The sequence below is a fragment of the Sinocyclocheilus rhinocerous genome, unplaced genomic scaffold (genome assembly GCF_001515625.1).
Source record: "Sinocyclocheilus rhinocerous isolate Xijiao unplaced genomic scaffold, SAMN03320098_v1.1 scaffold896, whole genome shotgun sequence".
In the NCBI taxonomy this organism is placed as follows: domain Eukaryota; kingdom Metazoa; phylum Chordata; class Actinopteri; order Cypriniformes; family Cyprinidae; genus Sinocyclocheilus; species Sinocyclocheilus rhinocerous.
This window is the reverse complement of record NW_015648505.1, coordinates 96192-121648: the sequence shown is the minus strand read 5'-3', so window position 1 is coordinate 121648 and position 25457 is coordinate 96192. Positions and strand designations below refer to the sequence as shown.

The following is a 25457-nucleotide window of genomic DNA, read 5'->3' as shown; positions in this document are numbered from 1 at the left end:
TTTTTATCTTCCATTCCATCATCAGGAACATTGAGTGATTCATCTAGCCAGTAGAGTCAAGTGTTATTTGCCTTTTGTCACGTAGGTCAAGACATGGTGATTGAGAGTCGACATAGAGATTATCAGCAAAGTCATTTGAATTAAACATCATGCTGTTTTGTTCATGTTTCTAAGCCTCTTAACCTCTGTACTTTTTTTTTCTTCTTCTGTATCAAGTGGACCCTGGCATATAATTTTCTTTTTGTGTCAGGCATGTGAAAAGTCCAGGTCACTCACCTGCAACCCTACAATTCAGCTGAATACATGCTACCAGGAAAACTATACTTTTGCAGGAATACCTCCTGCCTTTCCTGGCATGCAGTGTATTCTGAAAGCTGCCCACAGTATGCATGTTTCATCAGGATGGAGCTTAAGGCTAGTTTAAAAAAAAATAAAAATACACTGCCAATTAAGACTATTCAGCCCAGCAAAAGACAATATATAATACTACAGTAGAGAGAAGGTTGTCCAAAATTGTATTAATGTATCTGTTTGTTATTTTATTAATGATCGTCTGACCGAAATCTCTCATGGTAAATACACAATGTCTGTTGTTTGATTTAATATCCATAGCCTTTAAACTGTAAAAAAGCAATGCGATGTAGCATACTAAAACTATTTCAAGCCATCTTCATTTAAGCGCAATAACAAAATAGGAAATCCATTCTAATGGTTTAACGGTGATATACGGTTTGTTACAGAAATATAGGTGTTATATGCTAGCACTGGCTTACATATGAACCAGCTCTTAGTACAAAAATAACCTCGTGATCAACAGATTACTATCCAAATATTTTTTTTATGCTCACCAAGGCTGTATTTATTTGATAAAAATACAGTAAAACCACTAAAATTATGAAATATTATTACAATTTAAAATAACAACTTAATAAACATACGTAATTCATTATTCCTGTGATGGTAATACAGAATTTTCAGCAGTCATTACTCCAGTCTTCAATGTCACATGATCCTTCAGAAATCATTTTAAAATGCTGTTTTGCTGCTCAATAAGCATTTCCTATTATTATCAATGCTGAAGGCAGTTGTGCTGCTTAATATTCTTTCTAGAACCCATGACACATTTTTTAAGGATCCATTATATTGAAGTAATTTTATTATACAGATATTTTACATTTTAGATGCTTTCAATACAATAATGTTACATTAATTTCTGTATTAATGCAAACATGAAAAAAATTATATCACTTTGCTACAGTGTGCTTACAAAAATGTAGTACATGCTTTTTTATTATCATTATTTATATATATATATATATATATATATATTGCAATGTACAAAACACATCTCTCACCTCCCAACCAATTTATTGTACCGTCTGACACTCACACGAAATTATTCCTTTTATATGGAATTTAAATTACGAAGTTTGAACATTTTGCCGTAAAACTTATCACAGTTTATTTATGTGCAGCACATTTCAACAGCCTCTGACATGTTGTCAAGCGCCAATGTAAAACCAGACTATAGAGAGGTGTTGCTTGTTATTTTTAATGCGAGTTTAAACAGCTTTGCACTTTTCACCACAACTAACAAAAATGCACTGCTTGTTTTGAGCCTATTTCACAGTTGAACTCATCTCTTTGTTTTGGAGAATATATGTCTAGATGTGGCTGGGGGCTTTTTGTATTGTAACACAATAATGCCTGCATGAGCTTGTTGTCTAAGAAGATGAATACTTTTTAGCAAGTCGACGCCATTTCCTTGTATAGATTTTCCATTAACGCAGCTCGTTCTGTCCACAGACTGCAGTTCTCTTCTTAGACTTGCAAATTTCTTTGGATACGCTGCCTATATTCTTTCACCATCTATCTTTTCTAACGGTTTTAATGAGTGAGTCCACTGCTAGGAGCAAACGTTGCGCATGTGGTTTAGGGCTGGCCTTGGAGGCAAAGCCAACATTATTTGTCAGTATAAGACAAGCCTCATCATTCCATTAGTGTATTTTTAATTAGAGATTCAGTTGCTGGCACACACGCGCCAATTCTTTCTCTCTTTGTGTTTCTGCACTCCAGAATTAAGCGAGCCTAAAATGACTCTAAATGCAGGGCGTTTTGAAAGCTGGCTCCTGTTCTAGCTGTGCTTTAATGACTGATTGTTAGCAAAACTCTTCCCTGGCCTCCTCTCCTGTTGTGCTGGACAATCAATTCTCAGCAATGGCTAAATAATTAAGGTGATATTAACTTCGTTAATGTAGTGTCCAATGAATGGACATCAAGAAAGCAAACACGTTTGATACAGATTGATTCCCATTAACCTTGAAATATTTCTGTCCAAACAAAAGGAAAAGTAATTAAACTTTTAGTGGGAAAGTCACACTTAATGTCTTTGTAGTTTTAATTGGCCACATCAATTGCAAATTATCCAAGCAACAATTAGTGACAAAACAGTATCTCCTAACAAAGGGGCATTGCAGACCATAGAGTTGGCCACTAGTGTAGTATAGTGTACGCTAGAATCATGGGCGGCGCTAGGGAGGGGCTAGCAGGTGCTTCAGCACCCCCAAGAAAGAGCAAAGCACCCCCATAGCACCCCCAAAAATGAAATAAAATAAAAGCATTTGACTCATAACGCATTCAACGTGACGTGATTTGCAGTCGCACTTTTTGTAACGTCATAGCATTTTATTTAAAAAATGAATCGGTTCCATGTGCCTAGTAGGTCTGCCCCCGACTAAAAAAATTTCTAGTCAACTAGTCGCATGTTTATATTAAATTGATTAATATAATAACCTGCTAAACCATCCTTTAGGCATATAGCCTATTCCGTGCTCAAGCGCGCGCATAAAGCTTGCCACAAAGCACCGGCAAAAGTAATGATTATATAATGTTTATGTAATGTGCCCGGGGAAAAGAAGACATTTTAATTATTTATTAATAAACTAGTGCTTTCTCAGTCAGTGTCGGCTGGAAAGATCCACATGGACGTGCCTTTAATAGCCTAGAGAGAAATGCACCTTTTACTACGGACTACATAATTAGAGAATATTTTTTATTATTTTTTATTGGTTCGTTCAATAGTAGACATTTCTCTTATCTGTATGACCAAAAATGACGGAGTAGCATATTCTAAGTTATTTCCGCAGGAAAAAAATGTAAGGGATTGCGCGGGCGCCTTCATGTCATGCAGTAAGCGCAATAATACTCCCACACTTCTCATAAACACTTGATATGCATATAGCGCATTTTAATCTAAACTAACGTCAGAGTGAACCACCTTATAGCAACCTTACTCCTTTTCATATGTGAGAGATCACGTGAGAGATCTTTGTCCTGTCTCCTACACTGTAAGACATATCTGAGAAGCAGCTGTGGCGATGCCCAAAACAGCAGCTTGGCACATTTTTCCAGAGAGAGCGAAGGCTCTGGTTTGAGATTGTAATTAAGCAAGTAAATATATCCCCAGTGCTTTTTGATGTCATATTGCCTTTGACTCGCATTCGGAAATGCTTGTTCAGTGAATTTTAGGCTGACTGTATAAAAATCTTTGGAAACTGACTGATCTATGTAGGCTACTTGTTTAATTTCATAAAACGAAAAATTGTAAGATGAGACAAATAATATCCCTTTAATAAAATGTTACAAAATCGAGTGTGCGATTTATTTTATTATTCATATTAATAATAATAATAATAATAACAACAACATCATCTTTTGGTCATGTTTACTATTAATTGCCCAGCTCCCCCTGTCAATGATCTAGCACCCCTTCAGCACCTGCATTCAAAATTCTCTGGCGCCGCCCCTGGTTAGAATACTAAACCAAATACAGCATTTGTTTTCTAGCAGAGAATGCAAACGGCATGTGAAAATGCTTTGCAGTGGCCTTAAAAACATAGCTGCACTTAAAAATATATGGATGTTATTGTATTACATAAGAAGATATAAAACAAGCACACATCGCAAGTATGGCATTTTCATTAAAAGAGGTTTGTTAGGTTTTTTAATTACGAAATCAAATATACTGTTAAAAATTAAGAGAAAAAAGACTTTGATTGTTAATGTAGAAGTTTCAACCAGAAAAGATTTTTGAATTCATTTAAAGTGTTTTATGCTCAGCAAGTGTGCATTTATCAAAAATACAGTACAAACGGTAATATTGTAAAATATTAACACCGTTTTAAATAATTTAATATATATTAAAATGTAATTTATTCCTATGTTGAATTTTCATCAGCTGTTACTCCAGTCCAGTCCCGTGTCACATGATCATTCTCATATGCTGATATGGTGCTTAAGAAACATTACTTATTATTATCAATGTTGAAATCATTTATGCTGCCTGATATTTTCATGGAAGCATGATGCATTTTTTTCCAGAATCCTTGGATAAAAACAGCATTTATTTGAAATCTATGATCATTTAAATACTTTTGTTATATTATAAATTATTTTACTGTGATTTTCTTATCAATTTAATGCATCCTTGCCTTTTTTTTTTGGAATGGTAGTGTACATCTAAGGGGAACTTCATGCATTCACTTAGCATTTCTTTGGGACTTGTTTACAAGAGAAGTTAGTAGTGAAAAGAGGTTGGGATCATTTGTTTCAAGATGTCCCTTTTTTAACATTTTGTTATGCAATTCAGTTACATTCCTACATCTTAAATGTGGCTTATAAAGTATCTTAATATGTTTTAGGGACACTATAAGACTGTAAAAAAATATATATTTAAATTAAGTTTTACATTTCAATGTTTAAATTATTTAGTCTAGTTTCATGTCATATATAAAACTATAATAAGTATCTTATTCCCCATAAGAAGTTGTTGATTTTGCAGCTCTGACACATTAATTACCCCCCACAGATAACATTTTGATAACCCTGCAGCATTTTTCCACAGGCGCACACACTCCCAGCAAGGGAATGTATTTTTTGGCCGGTCTCTCTCAGCGTGGTTGTCAGCTGCTATCAACACATCTACCTGTAGAACAGGAGTCTCAGATAAAGGAAATAATCCTTGATGAGAGTGCATGAGATCAACAGACAGAACTCATTTAGCCTGTCACTATCCATTATGGAGGTTTCCTGCAAAGGCTCTGAAGAAACTATCTGCCGGGCAAAGTTGCCGTATTTTTTCCGTGTCGCCAATTTAATTCCAGTATGCTACTGAACTGTTGTGCTCAGCTGTTTTTATGACTATGTTTGTGTTCATTTCACCAATGCACTTGAAATCAAAGATTATTGTTATGTGAATGTGCAGCATTTTTGTTTATATTGCTTTTTATTAAAGGTGATGTGTATTTTTTCCTGTTACAGTAATAATAATAATACATTTTATTGCAGTACTTTTCCCTATCATAGCTTAATAAGCAGAGAAACCTACAAGTAAGCCATTTATAGGTTGATTTCCCCGAAAAGTAAAAACACTTCTCAGCAGAGCAACAAAACATTGCTCAGTTTGTTTAAATAGCCCGACACACCAATATTGATAGCCTCAACCAATGAAGACAGTCTGGGGCAGGACATCCTGTTTCACCAAAAATGGAAGACAAAGAGAGGGTTCAGGAAAATCTTTTTGAAAACCGATTTGGTGGCCACAGAAATTATGCACTTCAAAAAGCTGTGAAAATGCAGTAAAAACAGTAATACTGAGATATTACTGAGAAATATATATATATATATATATATATATATACCCATTTAGTTGAGGAGGAGGAGGAGAACTCAAATTCTAATCAATAAAAATGCACATACAAAAAAGTGGTCATATGACCACAGGGGTCCATTTCATTTCCACTTTCAGGACATGTGCACATGTCACATGACTCCATATTTTCTCCAATGAAAAGTGCATTTATCATCACTTTTCATCCATATAATTGCCTACAAAAAATCTGAGTCACCTTATTTGGTAAGTAAAGAAGTAAAACTTCAAGCATGTTGACCTATTTTGGTCATGTATATACACACATGCTCTCTTTGCGTTTGTTTCGTTAGATTTGTCATTTGTAAATCCATTTTTAGCCCCTGTAATCCAGTCCCAAACAACAGATGAGCCTTGCCCGGCTCTCTCTGATTGATTCATTTGCTGAATGATTCAATATATAATACCTAATACATGACAGAACATCTGTTTTTGTTGATGACCAGCATATTAACCATTTAAGCTTTAAATACATACCTGACCCTAATTAGACTCTTCTAAATGAGCTTAATGGCTAAATCTGGTGGATAGCCAGTATTTTTTGTTATTTTTTTACAGCCTTGTTATTGATCAATTTAGTGCGCTCACTGTCATATGATCTTGTTGTGTCTCTTCAGGGACATGGCTGCCAGCATCGAAATTATGCAGCTAGACTTTGAGATGGAGAACTTCACCAGTCAATCAGTCACCAGAAGAATCAACTGGAATATTGATTACAGGGGCCAGAATCCAGCCTCGGATGCAGAGAAGGTGGTCACAGAGCTGACGGTTGTGCAGAAGGACATCCAAGCCATCATTCCACTTTCAATGGTAAGAAGTTCTTCCTCTCTGCCACCTAGGGTCATAAAGTTTGAGAAATGAGGTTGCACTTCAGTCTATTTTAAATGTAATTTAACTTATCGAACCAGTAGGTCACAACAATTACCGCCCGCTTTTTCAGCAGCCTTGGTTCTGGAATTATTTTTCCCTATTCTTTTCTTCATAGGCTTTTTATTGAATAGTTTAAGCCATAAATCACAAAATTTCATTGAAAGCAAAAAAAAAAAAAAAGGTTGTACAATTCAGCCTGCAAAATTCTGCAAACATTGTTGGATTTTGAAAATGATATGGAAATCACACTGAAGTTTGGGTCCTACAGATACATATACCATAGCTTAACACTAGAACCGCCAGGGGTCGCTGTATACCTAAAAGCGCCAGCGGGTAAATTTTACCCACACAAATGACAGCTGTTTTTGAATGGCTAAATAACATATTATTTCACTGTATTATGCTACTGTCTTCTCAATATTAAGCTAAACAAGCCTGCACTGACAACGAGAATTAGAAAGAAGTAAATACATATTTGGGTGGTGTAATAGGCTATTATAATACAATGTCATTAATCAATATGTTAAGATAACCTATGTTATTTAAATTACTAAAATAGTCTATAGACAATAATGAGCAATAATCTTTACTTATCTCCCCACCATCAGACTCTCCATCGCTCATGGCATTTAGTGCTTCTTATACCTCTTCATCATTCATAAATTGCCTTCTTTTACTCATGTCTTTATTTATGAAACTGATAACCGCTAATTCAGTGAGTGAAAGGCGTTGCCTAGCAATGTACAATGTTAAAACATAAGCGGCACGAAAATGACTGCGCGAACATACAGGCATTATATAGCGTGTACATTTGACTAAAGCTGGCGCTTATAGGTATAAATGCCCCATTTTTTGATCTGGTTTTATCTAAACAGTTTTTAACAACAGGGGATTGTAAATCACACAATTTTAGTAAAAGTCAGTGACTGGGAGACTTGAATGTCTTATTGAAAATCTTTATGTATGTTTTTAAAACAGCCACAGGTAAAATTTACCCCGTGGCGGTTCTAGTGTTAACAACCTTAGAGCTCAGAGTAGGCTGACTTTGATAGGTTTTGATAGGTTTATACTTTATCGCATGACATCTGTGGCCACACAGAATTGGAATGCCTGTCAATCGCAAAATACCATGCACATAACCCTTGTGTGTTTGTTTATTAATAATTTTTTGCCTATTTGATGAAAATTTCTGCTACCAATGAGAGTGCAGTGCTTTCATCTCCAAAATAAAGGTCAGCACATCCAATCTAGGACCAGTTCAATCAGTTATTAATATGAAAACTCTGAATGAGATTTCTTCTAAAACCCCTTTGTTCTGCTGAATTGCCAACCACTTACAACATTTACATTACCGTTAAGCAACTATATGGATTTTATCAGACATTAGCACTGTATAGGAATTCCAGCACTTCTATTTCAAGAGACACATTAAATATATATGATTATTGTTTGAGATTATATGTGGAAAATGGCCATTATTTTCACAGACAGTAGTTACTGAGCTGGTGCCCCTGTGAAAAAGAAGTGTGTGTTATTGTATTAAATGCGCATTTGTAGTACTTCAAATTTTAAAGGTATATTTTTAAAAACTGTCTGTGGAGATAATATCATATGTGATAATATAATAATATCATATCATATTAAATTAAAGGCCACTGAAGTGTGCTTAAAAGCACACTTCATGATTATGTTTGCTTTGTGTTATAACACAATTAAGTACAATTTTAAAATCATGTAATAAAAACTTTGTAATAATGTCAAATTAAATGTTTTACTTTAAATTACATTTTAAATAATATTTTAATACTCTTTAATAATCCTTAGTCATCCTACCCCTATTTTGATGTGTTGATTAAAATACTAAAGCACTAACTGTAACTGTGTTTGATAATTTTTACATTTGCAGGTAATATATTAAATATATTGTTGAATTATATTAAACATACTAAATTGCAATTTCATCAATACAAATGTGTAAATAAAAAATATGTACAGTCATGGCCAAAAGTTTTGGTTCACTGTTTTTTGATCCTGACACAAAATGACCAGCTAACATTAATTGACTTATCATATCAGCAGCAAAAGTGAACGTGTGAATGAGTACTAGTCAGGAAAAATCACTATCATACTAAATAGATTGTAAGAGCAGACTGATTGCTATAAAAGGAGGGAAGAAGTGCTTCCAGTCATTGTGTTCTTGTTAGCAGTGGTTACCTCCAAAGAAACACGTGCAGCCATCATCGCTTTGCAAAATGGCCTCACGTGCAAGGAAATTGCTACAAAGAATATTGCACCTGAAAGAACCATTTACCGGATCATCAAGAACTTCAAGGAGAGAGGTTCGACTGCAGTGAAGAAGTCTTCAGGATGTCCTAGAGTGTCCAGCAAGCGCCAGGACTGTCTCCTCCTGAGGAGTCAGCTACGGAATCGTGTCACCAGCAGTGCAGAGCTTTCTCAGGAATGGCAGCAGGTTGGTGTGAGAGCATCTGCACACACGGTGAGGCCAAGACTTTTAGACAACGGCCTGGTGTCAAGAAGAGTAGCAAAGAAGCCACTTCTCTCCAAGAAAAACGTCAAGGACAGACTGAAATTCTGCTGGAAGTACAAGGATTGGACAGCAGAAGACTGGTGCAGTTATTTTCTCTGATGAAGCTCCCTTCCGACTGTTTGGGACATCTGGAAAATCGATTGTTCGGAGAAGAAAAGGTGAACGCTACCATGAGTCCTGTGCTGTGCCAACAATGAAGCATCCTGAAACCATTCATTTGTGGGGTTGCTTTTCAACCAAGGGAGAGGGGCTCTTTCATAATTCTACCCAAAAACACTGGCATGAATAAAGAATGGTATTAAAACGTCCTGCAAGAGCGACTTCTTCCAATGATCCATGTGCAGTTTGGCAGGGTGATAAAGAAGTGGCTCGAAGATCATTACATTGAAATTTTGGATCTGTTGCCAGGCAACTCCCCGGATCTCAATCCCATAGAGAACCTGTGGTCAGTCCTCGAAAGGTGAGTGGACAAGCAGAAGCCCACAAATTGTGATCAACTCTGAGAACTAATAAGGCAAGAATGGTTCACCATAAGTCAGGATTTGGCCCAGAAGCTAATATCCAGCATGCCAGAGTGAACTGCAGAGGTTATGAAGAACAAGGGTCAACACTGTAAATATTGACTCATTATTTATTTTGTTGCCAATAAAAGCCTTTAAAACGTATGATATGCGTATCATTGTTTTTCAGTATACCATAGAAACATGTGGAAAAATAATCTACAAATAGTGAAGCAGCAAACTTTGCAAAACACAAAATTTGTCACTGCCAAAACTTTTGGCCATGACTGTAAGTACATGACATACACGTTTAAATAGAAATTAAATTATATTATAATTTACCATATATCCATGTCAGTACATTCAGAGGTACACTTTAATATGCTTTTAAAGGCAATAGAAGTAATTATGAAATTATTTAAAGTCGTACTTAAGTGGGTCAAACAGCATTCTTGCATTCAACTAATTGCATTTAATAAAGTGCAATTAAACTATTTTCATTTAATTTCAATTAACATACAAATAAGTGACCGAATAAATTACATTTAGTTTGTACTTAAGTATATTCTTTTGATGTATTTTACTTATGTAATATATGCTTTTTATAAAAGTATGCTGAAGTGTACATCTTCTTCACAAGGCTTTTCACATTATCTTATAAGTCAGGAAAAAAAAAAGATGAATTCACACTTTTCACTTTAGGTTTTTTTTAAAGGTAATAGGTCTCTGGAAAGGGCTAGAAAGGGTTCCTCATGCTTACCCACTTACTCCATAAGCACGAAACTCCATTGTTCACCTATCAAAATTCATCTTTGATTGTTTGGGGCCATTTGCCCTCCCCTGTAATATGTGTGTATGTTTAAACTCTAGCATGATTCAGTACACGGGGACCAGGTGCAGCAGAAAAGACACTTTGCTTCATGTAGAGAGGATTCTTTGACTTGGCAGTATCCTCCATCCCTCCCTGAAACCTATCGCTGTGTTTCAAAAGCCCAGCGCAGGCAGAATATAACGGTTCAAATAACAATAAGTGAATACAAAACAAGACAGTCATGAGGGAAATACTGAAAACTGCGGCAGAGCATGAGCCAAGGCCTCAATTTTTCACTACCTCCCTTCATGCAAACACACAAAGAATTTAAGAACAGATATAAGCTCAGTTCCAAAACCTAGTCAGCTGCTTCCTTAGGCAGCATTTTAAAAGCATAGTCGGTGGGCTCCAATATTTCTGCTTCCTAAGATACCTTATTTCGCCTAAATTCTAAGGTGGCACCACATTTATTATTTACAGAGAAGGAAATCCCAGAATGTACTGCGACAAACTGCATAAAAAATAAATCAAAGATAGTGAGAAAAATCTTTTTTATAGTTAATAAAATTAGCTTCTTGTTTTATTAAAAGATTGTGTCATTCTCGGTTTATTAAAATCAGTTGTAAAGTTTTGTTATTTTTTTGTACATTTGTGAATATGTAGACCATTCCAAATCAGTCATTACAAGGGTCTATATCAGTCAGCAGACAGCGAGGCGCCTCACAAGGTTTTGGGTCGGAGCTTAAGTGTTAGACACACGGATGTGAGTGTTCAATAGCTGGAAAATATGTGATATACATGATATGCGATATGTGTTTATGTGGGATTTATGCATGAAAAGACCTTCTTTATACATTTTCTAAATACACAAGAGGTCTGCTCCCCCTCATTGGGGGATTTGCAAGTAGGAAGCAATCAGTAAGGCTCATATAAGAGGTGTTTATAGACACAACAATGACTATATGTTGCATGCCAAGCACATGAAATGAATCCTGCACTGATTTAGGCAAGCAAATCCAGCTTCATACACCCACAGACACGTCCACATTCAGAGCATCTAATGAGTATCCCATACAGAGCAGACGCTCATATACAGATACAACATCATGCATATACGTACACAATAGGTGACACACATGCATTTCGTTGAATTACTGAATCACACATATAAATCCCTGGATACAAAGCAGAGTTTGAGAAAGCGGGTGTATATACACAGTGGGATCCAAAGACCACACTGAAAATCTGAGATGTAATACAAATATTATTAAAAAGACTAAAAGACTTTTAAGATTACTTTTTTTGTATCAGTTTGGTACCTGTAACGCCCCTGTGTCCTCATTTGGTTGTTCCTGTCCTCATTATTAGTTAATTACCTTGATTGTGCTCACCTGTCTTCCCCTCGTTATCCACCCTTAGTTAGTTCCTGCCTCCTGTAGTCTAGTTTGTCGGTTATTGTGAATGTTACCCCGAGTGTGTGTCTCCTCTACCCGAATCTGCCTTGTTGTCTCTACATTAAATATCCTTATTTGAATCCTTGTCGTCCTCGTCATCCTGCCTGCCTCCACACACCTGGACCGTGACAGTACCTAAGTATATTTGATCTGTTTACATTTTACATCATTCAACAATTAATCTGGATGTCTTAATCGAACTGTAAAACCTTCAGGTAGACATCTCTGTCAATTTAATTTAACTCAATCCGAATAAAATTTCCATCTGATTTGAAAGGGTAGACCTGAAATAATCTGATCAATAGGAAAAAATATGCATGTAAACACTTAAATCCGACTATTTTTTCAAACAAATATATGTCGTCCACATGCGCAGTGCTGTGATGGGTATGTTTACATATGTTTTACATCTTACGAACATCTGTGTGTTTATTATTACAAACTGGTTATTATATTTACTAAATATTTGCATATATGTCAGCTTTCTTTGTAGATGTCATCAATGCTTGCTTTAGTTTTCTCTAGTTCTGACCGCAGTGACTGGACACTGAGTATGCGCTAAAGTTTTGTTCGGAATGCATGTAGCACACATGTAAATAAATACATTGACGTATTTATGTGCTTAAAAAAATATCCTGCAATTGTACAATTTAGTATACTTAAAGTCTGCTAAATTGGAACAACTAATTTTGTACTTAATGCACTTTAATTGTGCAGAAGTAGTGCTGAAGTCCACCTAAAGATATACTTAAGTAGCTATATTTGATTGTGCTAAAGTGAAACTATTGCAAGTATACTTCAGGTACACTTTAAATATCTTGCATTTAAAGACTGATATTTTTCAAAGATCATGCAATCCTCATTAAAAAAACATGTTAATAGAGTTGAACTATACTTAGTATGAAATAAATATATTTTAAATACATTACTTTTTTATGGAACATACTGATTGTTACAAATGAAAGACATATTCTACGCAAATTTTGCACTTCAATTTAAAACGTCTATTTTTTTTCCCAAGTAGAAGCATTCTCAGAGGTGGTCTCAGAATTTTGGCCTCTACATACTGGATGAAACACTATGACTTATGTATAACCTCGGCCATTTTTCCCAACAGGCTCAGTCTGGCCACAATTAGGCCTCTTACCTCACAAAGCCAGTCTCTCAACCTCTATTAACATAAACTGCTCTTTCAAACCTGGCGAGGGAGAGAGGCCTTTAACACGCATACAGCATCAGCACAGTGTGTTCTCTTGAAATAGCTCAGTTTTGGCATGTGAAGGCGGTCCTCGATAAGCACGCGGGGGACAGAGGATGTGTTGCCTACATGGGCTTCACTTATGCTCCTTCTTCAATAGTACATCATAAATAAAATATGACACAGCCTTCCAGTCGGGGCTATTATCATGAGCACACACATACACACACTTTCGGACAAGGGAATAGTCCTGCTATATGAAAAAGGGAAGATTCTGGACATGAGGTCATGTTGACCTTATGTTTTTTCCTCAAGCTCTAAACCTGAGGGATAGATTAAGACTTTAAAGTTAACGTGATCTTTTTAAAGTAACATTGACACTTTTTTTACTTTGACAAATTCTAGTCAAAAAGATCTATTTATTTTTTTAACCAGATTGTATATAACGCTAATATGTGTATATACAATAAAGTGAAAAACTAAAGTGACGTGACATTGTGATGGCTACCCATACTCGGAATTAGTGCTCTGCATTTAACCCATCCTAAGTGCACACACACAGCAGTGAACACACACACACACCGTGAACACACACCCGGCTCAGTGGGCAGCCATGTATGCTGCGGCGCCCGGGGAGCAGTCGGGGGTTCGGTGCCTTGCTCAAGGGCACCTCAGTCGTGGTATTGAAGGTGGAAGAGAGCGCTGTACATTCACTCCCCCCACCTACAATCCCTGCCTAACCTTTGGGTTATGAGTCCGACACTCTAACCATTAGGCCACAACTTCCCCGCAATATATAAACAGGCTTTCATGATAATTTATTTGTTCACAACAGAAATGCATTTTTCATTGCAATAAAAATTTTTTATATATTTTTTATTATTTTTCATTTTATTTTGTAGTAGCGTTGAATAAATGTGACCCTGGACCACAAAACCAGTCAGAAGTCGCATGGGTATATTTGTAGCAAGAGCCAACAATACATTGTATGGGTCAAAATTATCGATTTTTCTTTTATGCCAAAAATCATTAGGATATTATGTTCCATAAAGATATTTTGTAAATTTCCTACCATAAATATATCAAAACTTATTTTTTAATTAGTAATATGCAATGCTAAGAACTTCATTTGGACAACTTTAAAGACGATTTGTTTGCTCCCTCAGATTCCAGATTTTCAAATAGTTGTGTATCAGCCAAATATTGTCCTACCATACATCAATGGAAAGTTTATTTATTCAGCTTTCAGATGATGTAGAAATCTAAATTTAAAAAAACTGACCCTTATGACATAGGATTTTTCAGGGTTAAACTCACTTTAAACAGGCACTCTACAATCTGTTTTATTTCTGACTGAAATAATTTAGTCTTACCTTGCATGCGGAGTTTAAAAAATACATGTTTCAGACAGAAATATCAGGTAAACTATCCTGTTTTATGTCACTTTACAGAATTCAAATGGCTTCTGAATGCCATTTCATGTTGACTGTAAAATGCCCATATTTTATAGCAAGCCAATTGACCACAGCAACATACATCCTTGTTTGAATCCATAAAGCATTTGCTGCTATATACCAAGCTGGTTATTCGTAGTACAGTGCACACAACTGTAAATTGCTTCGAAAAATCTCATGGTAAGGGCAGTCTATCACCTCAGCAGTGTCTTATATCAAATAGCCTGTATCTTTGGTATCTTATACGTATGTGATAACAGGCTCAGGTTTACCCTGCTCCGACTGTGTGTGAAGTGTTTAATGGCTTGCAAAAGCTCCCGTGCTGTTATTTAGAGCTAAAGCTGTCTATATCCATCTGAGCTGGCGGTTTCATCCATCACGTGAGACTGTTCAGCTTGCACTGTCTGTCACTGTAAATACTGCCCACCATGAAAATGATACTCCTATTTGCATTCCCAACCACATGCTCGCACACTGCTGTCACTTTAAAATGATTCAGAATGAAGGGCAGCGATAACCCGTCTCTTATGTTGGAGCAGTTTGTTATATTACTGTGATACTAAAAAGCATCATTAAAAACATATTACCACATTATTACCCTGGGAACCATGTAAATGCAAATTTAGTTTGTTTTTGTAAAAATTGATTGATTGTTTGGTAAAAAATAATTAAAAGAATACCATGGTTTGGGGTCATATGTTTTATGGTAATACTACGGCATTTTATGAATCAAAGTCCATGGTACGTCATCACAGTACCACTGCAGAATATTTTTTGCAAGGGATGAGAGACTCAATAAACTCAGAGGTAAATCTTCATGTTATTACTGTAGTCTTTTCTGTGCTTAGTTATTATTTGCCGAAAATAAACCTGGATTTGAATCAGCTTACTTTGCTGAGATTCCTGTGTGTCCATGACCATCTGTTTAGGTTTTTGTTTAGAGGGGAGGAAATAACAGTGGTAGGCAACACCAGCACAATAGGCTTTTTTCCAAACATGAATCATATGAATTAAAGCAGCACTATGTAACTTTTGGCGCTCTAGCGGTTAATAAACAGAACTGCACACATCCCGCGAAAGAACATTTCAATCGGAGCTACTTCTCTAAGTTTATGTCTGTGGCGATTCACGCAGGTATGTGTTACTCCGCAGCAGTGACGACCCGACCAGGCTACAATAGTCCAAATATAAGTACTTATTATAAGAATACCGTAGTGATTCGGAATAAGACAAAAACGCGGTTTGGAAGATGAATTCATGATGTACTCGCTCATTATATACATTTTGCAGATTTTGAACACAGAAAAAGTTACATAGTGCTGCTTTAAATAATTTCAATGGGTGGATGCTGTTGACCTTTAAAGTTTACCTTGCATAAAAATGAGATGTCAGGCAAAGAATTGAGTCAGTCGGCTGCAGGATGAAAAGTCTTTGCAGAAGCCTGTAATGAATTTTATTTCTTAGTGCAAGTACCCAGGACTTCCATTTAAACAAGGCAGGCCGGCCAGTAATGCACTTTGAATTAAAATTATGATTATGCAGTTTCAGCTAAGGCTATCAGAGTAATTCTGAGCTAATCACTCATTTGCTCAGTGGGGAGATATTAAAGAGAACCTGATTCAGATGTTATTTGCAAGTCCAACATTTACGACCTCTATCATGCTAAAAAAAAATGAGAATAAAGAGGAAAAGTGTCACGAATATGGACTGTCTGTGTGGGTTTTCCCTCGTGTGTGACATGTCCATATTTGTTTTTTCCGGTTCCTGTACCCATTGTGTGTTCATTGTTTCCAGGTGTGTCTCATTATTAGTTCATCCTCCTCACCTGTCTGCCCCTCGTTAGCTGCCCTTTTTAAGTTCTATTCTGTGCTAGTCTCCCTTGTCCGGTATTGAATGTGAACGTCTTGTGCTACGTGTGTTCCTGTCTGCCCTGTGTACCCCGTGTTGGAAGGATTAAAGACTGTGTTTACTGTGAATTCTCCTGCGTCTCCTCGTTCCGCGTTCCTCGCTCCTCGCTCCTCACAGTAGCTGATTGTGACAAAAAGTATGTGCTTTTCAATGAAATAAAAAGACTGCAGTACAATGTGTAATGCAATAATGTGAAAAGTGTTAAATCCTATTGTGCCATTCAACTGTAGTTGTTATTGTTAACGAAAAATAAAACTATTAAAAATCATTCCGATTCGCATCAGCATAAAAGTTAATGATACAATGCATCGATTTAAAAAAGTGTGCATCGGATACAAATTGGCATTTGTATAGCGATGCATCATTTCTAACATATTTGCATTGATAAAAAATTTTTTATTTATAAATAATTATTGTAAGATGCGCTATACTTTTATTATTTAGAAAGTGATTAATAATTTGTGACCAATATTTTATATGTAGATTGATTTCTTCTCAACTGTTTCTCAAGCGTGTTCTCTCATCACCACTGCTGCTACGTGAATATGATGAATCACAACACATCAGAGATCCAGATGTTCTGAGAGTTACATAGAATATAGATTAACATGAATGTCTGTCTGAGCATCATATTTTTTTCCATTGCATTGCATTGAATCGCATTGTGTTGAATCGAATCGGATCGCGCTGCATCGTAATAGGGGAAAAATCGTATCTCATCGCATCGGTATCTGCTTTATATGTATCTTTAATGTATTGTGTCGTTGGCTATGCATCGAGATGTGTATCACATTGGCCTCAGTTATAGAGATGCACATCCCTATATATATATATATATATATATATATATATATACTGTATATATAATTTTAAAAAAATTTGGAATCTGATTGCATAATCCAGATGTAATCTGTTACTGCCTAACACTGACTATATATACTCACTTGATCCCCAACTCTCATTGAAAATAAATGACTTCAGCTGCTTTGTTGCTGCAAATCACTGTCAGTGTGAACCTTTGCATGCAAATCTAGGTTTTTGTCCAAACCAGTAGTAACAAGGACAACCTCAATAAGATATTTTGGCACTACTATTTCTTTTGTGTCACACTGGGTCACCCCACCACTCCACGTAGTTATTGCATCCATCCATTTTATATGAAGGACAAGTGGGGATGCTGGAACCCATCCCAGTGTCTCCGACCATAGGCAGCAAAACACCCTGCATTTCCCAAAAGCATTGTTAGCCAGCTATGGCACCGCATACCCCATCTATGGCCCTGAATTTTTGTATTATTAGTGGTATTAACAGATATTTGGCAGACAGAAATTGAATAATGATTCCCTGAACAAGTCAATATCCAAAGTCACAGTGAGTATGTGTATCCCCCAGCTGCTTTAAGTACAGTGCATCTCATCGTCATCGACTGAACCAGATTTGCCATTTATTGCTATGAGATGTTTCCACAGTCTTCCACCAAAGCACTTGCAAGTTCTTGAACATGTTTGGAGGAACGGAACACATGGTAACATGTGGTTTGCCACTTCAAAGACAATCAGCTGTCCTTCCTGTCTTCCTGTAGCTCTGTCTTAGGCGTCTTACATTACAGACATTGCAGTTTATTGCTCAGGCCACATCTGCAGTCCTCATGCCTCCCTGCAGCATCAGGAACCCTGGTCATCTTTCTTCTTCATTCACTGTGGACAAAAATGATGCACCTGGTTTGGACTTTAAAGCAATTTAGTCTGGCAAAGCAAAAAGATAAGAAAATAAGTTTTTCCAAATGAAGAGTCAAGCCATTTTATGTGGAATACATTATTTTCAACCCTGACAACCTAAAAGGGCACTTTAGACATAAAAACATTCAAGTGATGTTGATTGAAAACCAGTTCAAATAAGAATTTGGCTTTCTCATTCATACATGCATGCTTTTATTTATACTGTTTTAAATGCCTGTTTAAAAGCAATGGGGCTCGGTGGAAAGTTTCTCCTCAAATATGCTGTTTTGATTGAAACATGAGGGAGAGAGAGAATGGAGAGAGAGCTGCATAATCTTTGCTTTATTCCTGTCGGCCACAAGGGAAATAATTTACAGTTAGTTGTGCAACATCCCTGCAGCAATTCTATCCAAAATAATGAATTGATTTTTCTTGGAAAGCAATTGTGAAGCCAATGTGCTCTTTAATTGGCTTCAGCTTTTGAGGTGTAATTGAAAGCATAGATTTATTTGCATGTGTCATCTAACAGGGAAACTTTTAAATTGGCAAGCTCAGGACAGAGTATTTTAAAAGTTAGTCCATTACCGTGAAGTACTATGACTGCTATAGCCCAATAGGATTTATACAAAGTGAATGAGAATCTCAATCCCATTTAAGTTTGTCACAAATGACTGTTTTGAACAGGTACATCCTATTCTTCAAGCTTCATATATTTTACAGCATGTATTATTCTTTTACTTTCTGATTAAGATCTATGTTCTGTTAAGCATTGTAACAAACGTTCGTAGGTCGGTAAGAAGGAGACGGGAACCGGCGAACCTTTAAATACTTTACTAATAAAACAAACACAAAATGAAAGTAAAGCGGCAGCCCCTCGCGGACGACTGCCGCACACAAAACACAAAATAAAGTCCAGGCCTGGTCCTCTCTCGTCTTTCACTGTCGTCACTCCTCCTTTTATCCTTCCGGAGCTCCTCCGTGGGACTCGAGACCGGTGAGTGGTGCAGGTGTCGCTCATTATCAATTACTCCACCGGCCTCGCTCCATTCCCACGGCTCTCGGCCCCGGCCCCACTCGTCACAAGCATTTATTCCAGATAAGATATTTAAATGCTTTACAGCTATTGTAATTTTCCAGTATAATAATAGTGCTTTCCTCTTATGAAAACACTAAAAATGCTCTTGCCATTTATTTTAATTAAATTTAGTAATTCAGCTCATTAATTCTTAACCAACTTACAATGTCAGTTTAAATCAAATGAAATGCTAAAGTCATGTTAGATTAAGAAAACAATATTTAAAAAAAAAAAAAAACGTATTATTGATTTTTAGCGGACTTTCCCGAAAAGGAAAAAAAAAAAACATCTCAATGCTCTATTGATATGCTCTTTCATTATTTTTTTTAACTCCAAATAAGCACAACATTTGAGTTCAAATCAGCCTGCACTGGTTTTGTGGATCAACCCTATTTGCTCTCTTCCCAACATGCACTGAGGCATAAATAATGAATATGGTTGCATTGTTTGACTGTTTGCCCGTTTTATCTACATTGTTATTGTTGATGATGGTGTCACAAGTAGTAACTTGAGTTGTCTTGTGATGTCAGAATGAATTTGTTCCTTTTCTCAAATAATCATTGTTAGTTGTAGCCATTGTTATGATTCATGTACCAAGCATTGGCATCTGTATGTGGCAATTTAAGGAGATTTGTGGGTATTTTTTGTTTGAAAGTTTTTATGTGATGAACGTTCATGTCATGAAAACCTTTTCAGACTATTTTGTTTACAGAGAGTGACTGCATTTCAGTAATTTATTCTACAGTATTGTACTATTATAGAAAAATTATGCAATGTAATTCTCAAAAATACACATTTTGAAGAATTTGCATTGGAAAATCTGAAGGGACGCATTCCTGCGTTGTGAACGCTTCTAATTTCAGGTGTCTGAATGAGTTCTAAAACCAGTCAACCAGAATTTATATTGCTCTGACATTTTTTGAGAGAGAGGAAAGCTCATGGCTCAGCTTGTAACACTCCAAAGAGAAAGGAAAACTTGAAATCGCATCATATGACCCCTTTAATATAGATACTGTTTTTACACTTTATTAAGCAGTTTAGCCCTGACTCCAGGGCTTTCCTGAACATTCAGGTCTTTGGAACGGTGAACTTCTACTAACCTCCTGACTCATGCTCTCTCTCATTCTCCCTCTTTCTTTCTTCCATATCCAGGACACTGAGATTATCAACACGGCAGTTCTTACTGGCCGAACTGTGGCCATCCCTGTCAAGGTGGTTTCCATAGAGCTGAACGGAGCAGTCACTGATGTGTCATCCTTTGTGCAGTGCAAGTCATTCAATGAGGACATTGTCAAGGTACGTCACGCCCACGTTGAGAGGTTTAGTGATCTAGGACTTCCTCTACTATTCTCATAATCAATCGCGGTCAACTTAAGAGACCATAAAATGACCATCAAAACCTCATTTAAGTGGAGTTTATATATGCTCCTGTAGACACTACTTTTGTGATCCCCTCGAGGGATCGATGCCTTTTCAGTCTCAGACAGTACATCAGAAGGGTTCAGTGCTCTGCAGAGCAGCGTTTCCCACTGAATAGCAGCAGAGGCCACACACTTGACTTGTGTTTAATGCCTCTTAAATGAAGAGTCTCCTATAAAGCAGTGCACCAAAGCCCTTTTTATAAACTAAAATGATACATCTTTACCCTAAAGTCATTTTGAACTTGTATTTATTTTTATAGATGTATAGAAAGGAAAAATTTGAAAGGAAAAAATTATTTTTTCATGCAGCTGTTTTCCATACTGTGACAATTATCATGTCATTTAAAGTCCAAACATGAAGCACCATAAGGCCTCTAAATCCAGATTATTAAGTAATATTCATTACTTCCAGTAAGCTGTTAACTCAAAATCTAGATATTTTGTGTGAACTGTTCCTGTGGGACCTTCCAAGGGGGCTGTAGGACAACTTAAACTGATTTGAATATATTATTATTAATATGATTTATATTAATATTATTATTAATAATCAGTGTTGAGGAAAGTTATTTTCAAAAGAAATGCATTACAATATTGCACTACTCCATAAAAATTTAACTATTTACATTACTTTTTAAGAAAAGTAATGCATTACGTTACTTTTGCGTTACTTTTTGTCACCTGAGCTGGGCTTGCTTATTTGTTTTTAATAGCAAAAAACCCAAAAGCCATATTTTTGGCAACTGTAAAGGCCCTTTCACACCAAAACAAAATTAATAAGCCTCAGCCTGAAGGAAGTCCCTCTGCACCTCTCTCCCAATTTCTCTCAACATGGGGACAGGAGAGGTGTCAGTGAGTAAATGGGAAAGCAAAACAACTTGCATTACTTATTTGAAAAAGTAACTCAGATATTTTCTTGTACATTTACAAGTAATGTGTTACTTTACTAGTTACTTGAAAAAAAGTACTCTGATTATGTAACTTGCTTTACCTGTACTGTTACTCCCAACGCTGTTAATAATAATTATAATCTAACTTAATGAAAATGATTAAAAATACATAAAAAATAAATAAATTATAGGTTTTTTGAATGCCTACAAATTCTTAAAATGTATGTGTATTAGTATGACTTTGAAAAATAAAATACTACTAATAAAAAAAGACTACTAGTGGAAATATCTTACATCTTTGAAAATTGTGTTAGACAATGAAGGGCCATCAGATCAACAAAGTTAAAAACTGCTGCTTTAAAATTAAATTCTGTGTCTTCGACTAAATTCCATCTCAATTCAATGGCTAAGCTTATGTATTTTTGTCAATGAATGAATTTATTTCTCTGTATTTACACAAGGGGCAGTTGGTTCCACCTGAGGGCTTATAAATACAGGCCCGAAAATATTGCAGTGTCCTTTGCTGAAGGAAACAGTCATTTCAACAATCTTTGCCATCTGTTCCATGGCACGACAGAAATTAAAAGTAGAAAACCAATTCAACTATAAACCGTATCCAAAATGTAGCGAAATAATAATATGCCTCGGAGTGTCATCTGTCCGGCAAGATTGAGATCCATAAGTCATCCGAGATGGGCTGTGAGGGCATTTGTTATTTCTCTGTTTTAAGATTCAGAATAGCCGTGTGTGCCTCAGTGCCTGGGCAGATCATTAGCTCTGGTGTTATTGAGTGGGTTTGCTTGGCCGCCCGGGCCATTGAACTTTGGAGGCTAATTCAAGATGAGCCCTTCAAGCTGAGACAACATGAGTCCTGACAGTTCAATAAAACGCTCTGTGCAGTGGCGAAAAAAAGCGTCATACAGAAGGCAAAGGTTACAGGGCCCAGTAACATCTTTTTTGCTTATCTTATTCAAAAGGTAGTCATGAGTATCTATTGTAACAGGGCTTATTCGCCTAGAGCCGAAGCTTTTACTTCTGGATAGGGATGCCAGAACAGATGGGTACATGCATGGCTGTGAGAATGACATTATATGCTGCACGCATTGAAATTACTTTTAATATCATGTTTGCCACAGGTTATGTATACAGGCTAGTCATAAAGCACTCTCATATGACCAGCGGTGTATCTTTTGAGATTTTTGCATACATTTGAATGGTATAGTTATTTGTGTGTGTGTGTGTGTGTGTGTGTAATGAACATCTACATTGTTCTGTGTATTATATGAGAGTTTTGAATGATGAGACCCTGTGGGGCTTTGTGTTTGGGAGCAGGAAGCTGTAAACAGTCTGTCCCAGCTGATCTCTACTCTCAAGGCTCTGATAGTCATACTGGCCATCTGAGAACACACGTTCCCATTCCATTTCAGTGCTTAGCTAGAATCCTCACTGCACACATTTCTAATACAGCTAACAAATTTAGACATGAATAGCCATGTAGAGAACGCTGAAGCCATAATTAGATGAGTCACATACCTTGATACCGGTACAATGAAGTCAATGTCTGAATATTATGTATAATGTATAATAATAGCAAATGTAATTTTGTTATCTTCTGCCTTTAAAGATGATGTGAGTATTTTTAAATTAAAATGTTAAAATAATTTCTGCTATCAAAGTTAATTATAGCATAAATATTATGAAATGGATAGTTCTGGTCCTTGATACTGATTGGTCAATACAAAATTCCAAGAGTGCTATGAATTACACATAGTAACCACTTTGATACAAATCACATTTACCATATCACTGTCATATGAAATATATGAAGCAGAATTTTTACAAAATAACATTTTACTTTGGGGCGCACCGGTTGTGAAATTCTGGTCAATACAGATAAGCCGATAAGTAATTTAATAATTTTTTAATAAATAATTTTAATAATTTTAAAAAATCATTTATTATACAAATGATAGCATTATACAAATATTATACACATTTTATACAATATTATAAAAATGTAAATTTAATATTAAAAAATGTATATGATTTTGTCTACATAAATTAATACCAAAAAAGTAAGTCAATCATTTTAAATGCTAAAAATGAATTTAGAAATCACAATGTTTTAAGATTTGCTAAAGATTAATTTTTGCTAAATATTTAACAGTGTTATAAAATTATTAAATTTTTTCTAAGATTAACTTTAGGTAAGCTTTGACAGAAAAAAAAACATACTGTATAAATGAAAAATACAAGAAATAAGCAATATTTAAATATTTATATATCAGTCAGTACCAATAAATCTGTAATACTGACTCATGACTGATATTGTACCAATATATTGTGCATTCCTAATTTGCACCCTTTCACTGTGACTACAATATAGCTTGGCCTCTTGTACATTGTTGCCTAAATTTAGCAGAGCTGGAACGCTGTATTTGCCAATAAGCGTTCAGGACTGGAAGTCTCCATTTTATACCAATATTTTAAGTGTGAAAACATTCTGTTTGTTAGAAGCTAGCTGTCATTTTACATTAAATCATCAGCTTCTGCTTCAAGCTGTAGGCAGTCTGTTCGTCTTTAACCATGTATAGTCGGCCTTTGCATGATACCATCAACACAGATCAAAGTGCATCTGCTTAACTGTGTGACGGCAGTCTGGATGGTGGAGGGTTACAGGGGGTGCTTTTTGGATTAAACACAGCTGGCGGGTGTGTTGAGCTGGAGGCGTCTCAATGGGCGGCACTATCCTGACCTCGCCCCTGCCACTCCTCTGGAACCACGGAAGGTGCCAGGGCAGATTAGTGACTCCGTGGAACTCTGACTGCTGGCTGGCACGTAAAAAGTACTTTCAGCTGGCCCCTGCTGGCTAGTGACGCCCACAGTCCTTAACTGCTTTTGACTTAAAATTATCCATCCAAGTTTATTAGACGCCCCAGGAGCATCTGGGTCAAGACTGAGCTCACATCAACAGAAGTGGCACAGCAGGAACACATTTACGAGACTGTAGAGTGCACTGGAAACCAGACAGGACATGCTCAACACTGCAGACTACTGCTGCTTTTGTTGTGTGCCACCTGCACCTATTGATAGTAACAATAGTGACTATTTTATTTGGGGTTACTAGTATTACTAGTATCTCATACTCACATCATTCATTTTTATTCTCTCTTACTTGAAACACAAAAGGACCATTTTTTTGTTATTTAGATCTTTTGAAGCCATACAATAGTTTTCTGTGATGAGCAGACCGAAATGTAAAGGTGTAATTTTCTCTAGCAATGCCAATTTGCATTGCAAAAATAATGACTGTTAACAACAGGTTTCCCAAACACTCCCCCTGTCTGCCAGTTGTCAAACCAACACACCGCCTGAACTTACTGAACTTGTCTGAGCCAATGTTGTGCTTTCTGGCTGATTGGGATGCAAACAGAGCAATATATTGATGCCTACATAGTGATTTACTTATAGTTCAATAATGACAAGTCTCAATATTGATTTAACAGCAATTGTATTGATAAGAATAGAGTGTAGGTAGGATTGATCTTGGCGGACTAGATCTGCTACGCTGTTGCTGCTGAAGGTAAAGTAGGGAGAACCTCATGGCAGATCTAGACAGGCGGTGCTGGGGAGGTGGAGGGCTAAAAAAATCTCATGGCATGCAGTACTGCGCTGGACCAGGTTGAGTTGTGTAGATAGGTAGTAGTGTAGATCGATTGGAGAGTTACACGGCTGACCTATTATGCAGTACTGATCTGTGTACTACTGTACATATTAAGATGGAATAGGAGAAAGCATTTTAGCATAAAAATAAATAAAAGTAAGAAAAATACTATAAAATCTTCTATACTATAAAAAAATGAGGTTACCGGATTCTGTACATCTAGATTTAGGACAAGCAAGGAA

The 25457-nt window shown here is 36.3% G+C and overlaps 1 protein-coding gene across 1 annotated transcript in view; it reads left to right on the top strand.

The window, feature by feature from the left end:
• tmem132e (transmembrane protein 132E) overlaps window positions 1-25457 on the top strand; it is a 362066-nt gene that overhangs the window by 305121 nt on the left and 31488 nt on the right. Inside the window, exons 5-6 of the mRNA XM_016514348.1 lie at window positions 6325-6517; window positions 20396-20539. Of these exons, the coding sequence (XP_016369834.1) occupies window positions 6325-6517; window positions 20396-20539 (337 nt within the window). The remainder of the gene's footprint in view (window positions 1-6324; window positions 6518-20395; window positions 20540-25457) is intronic.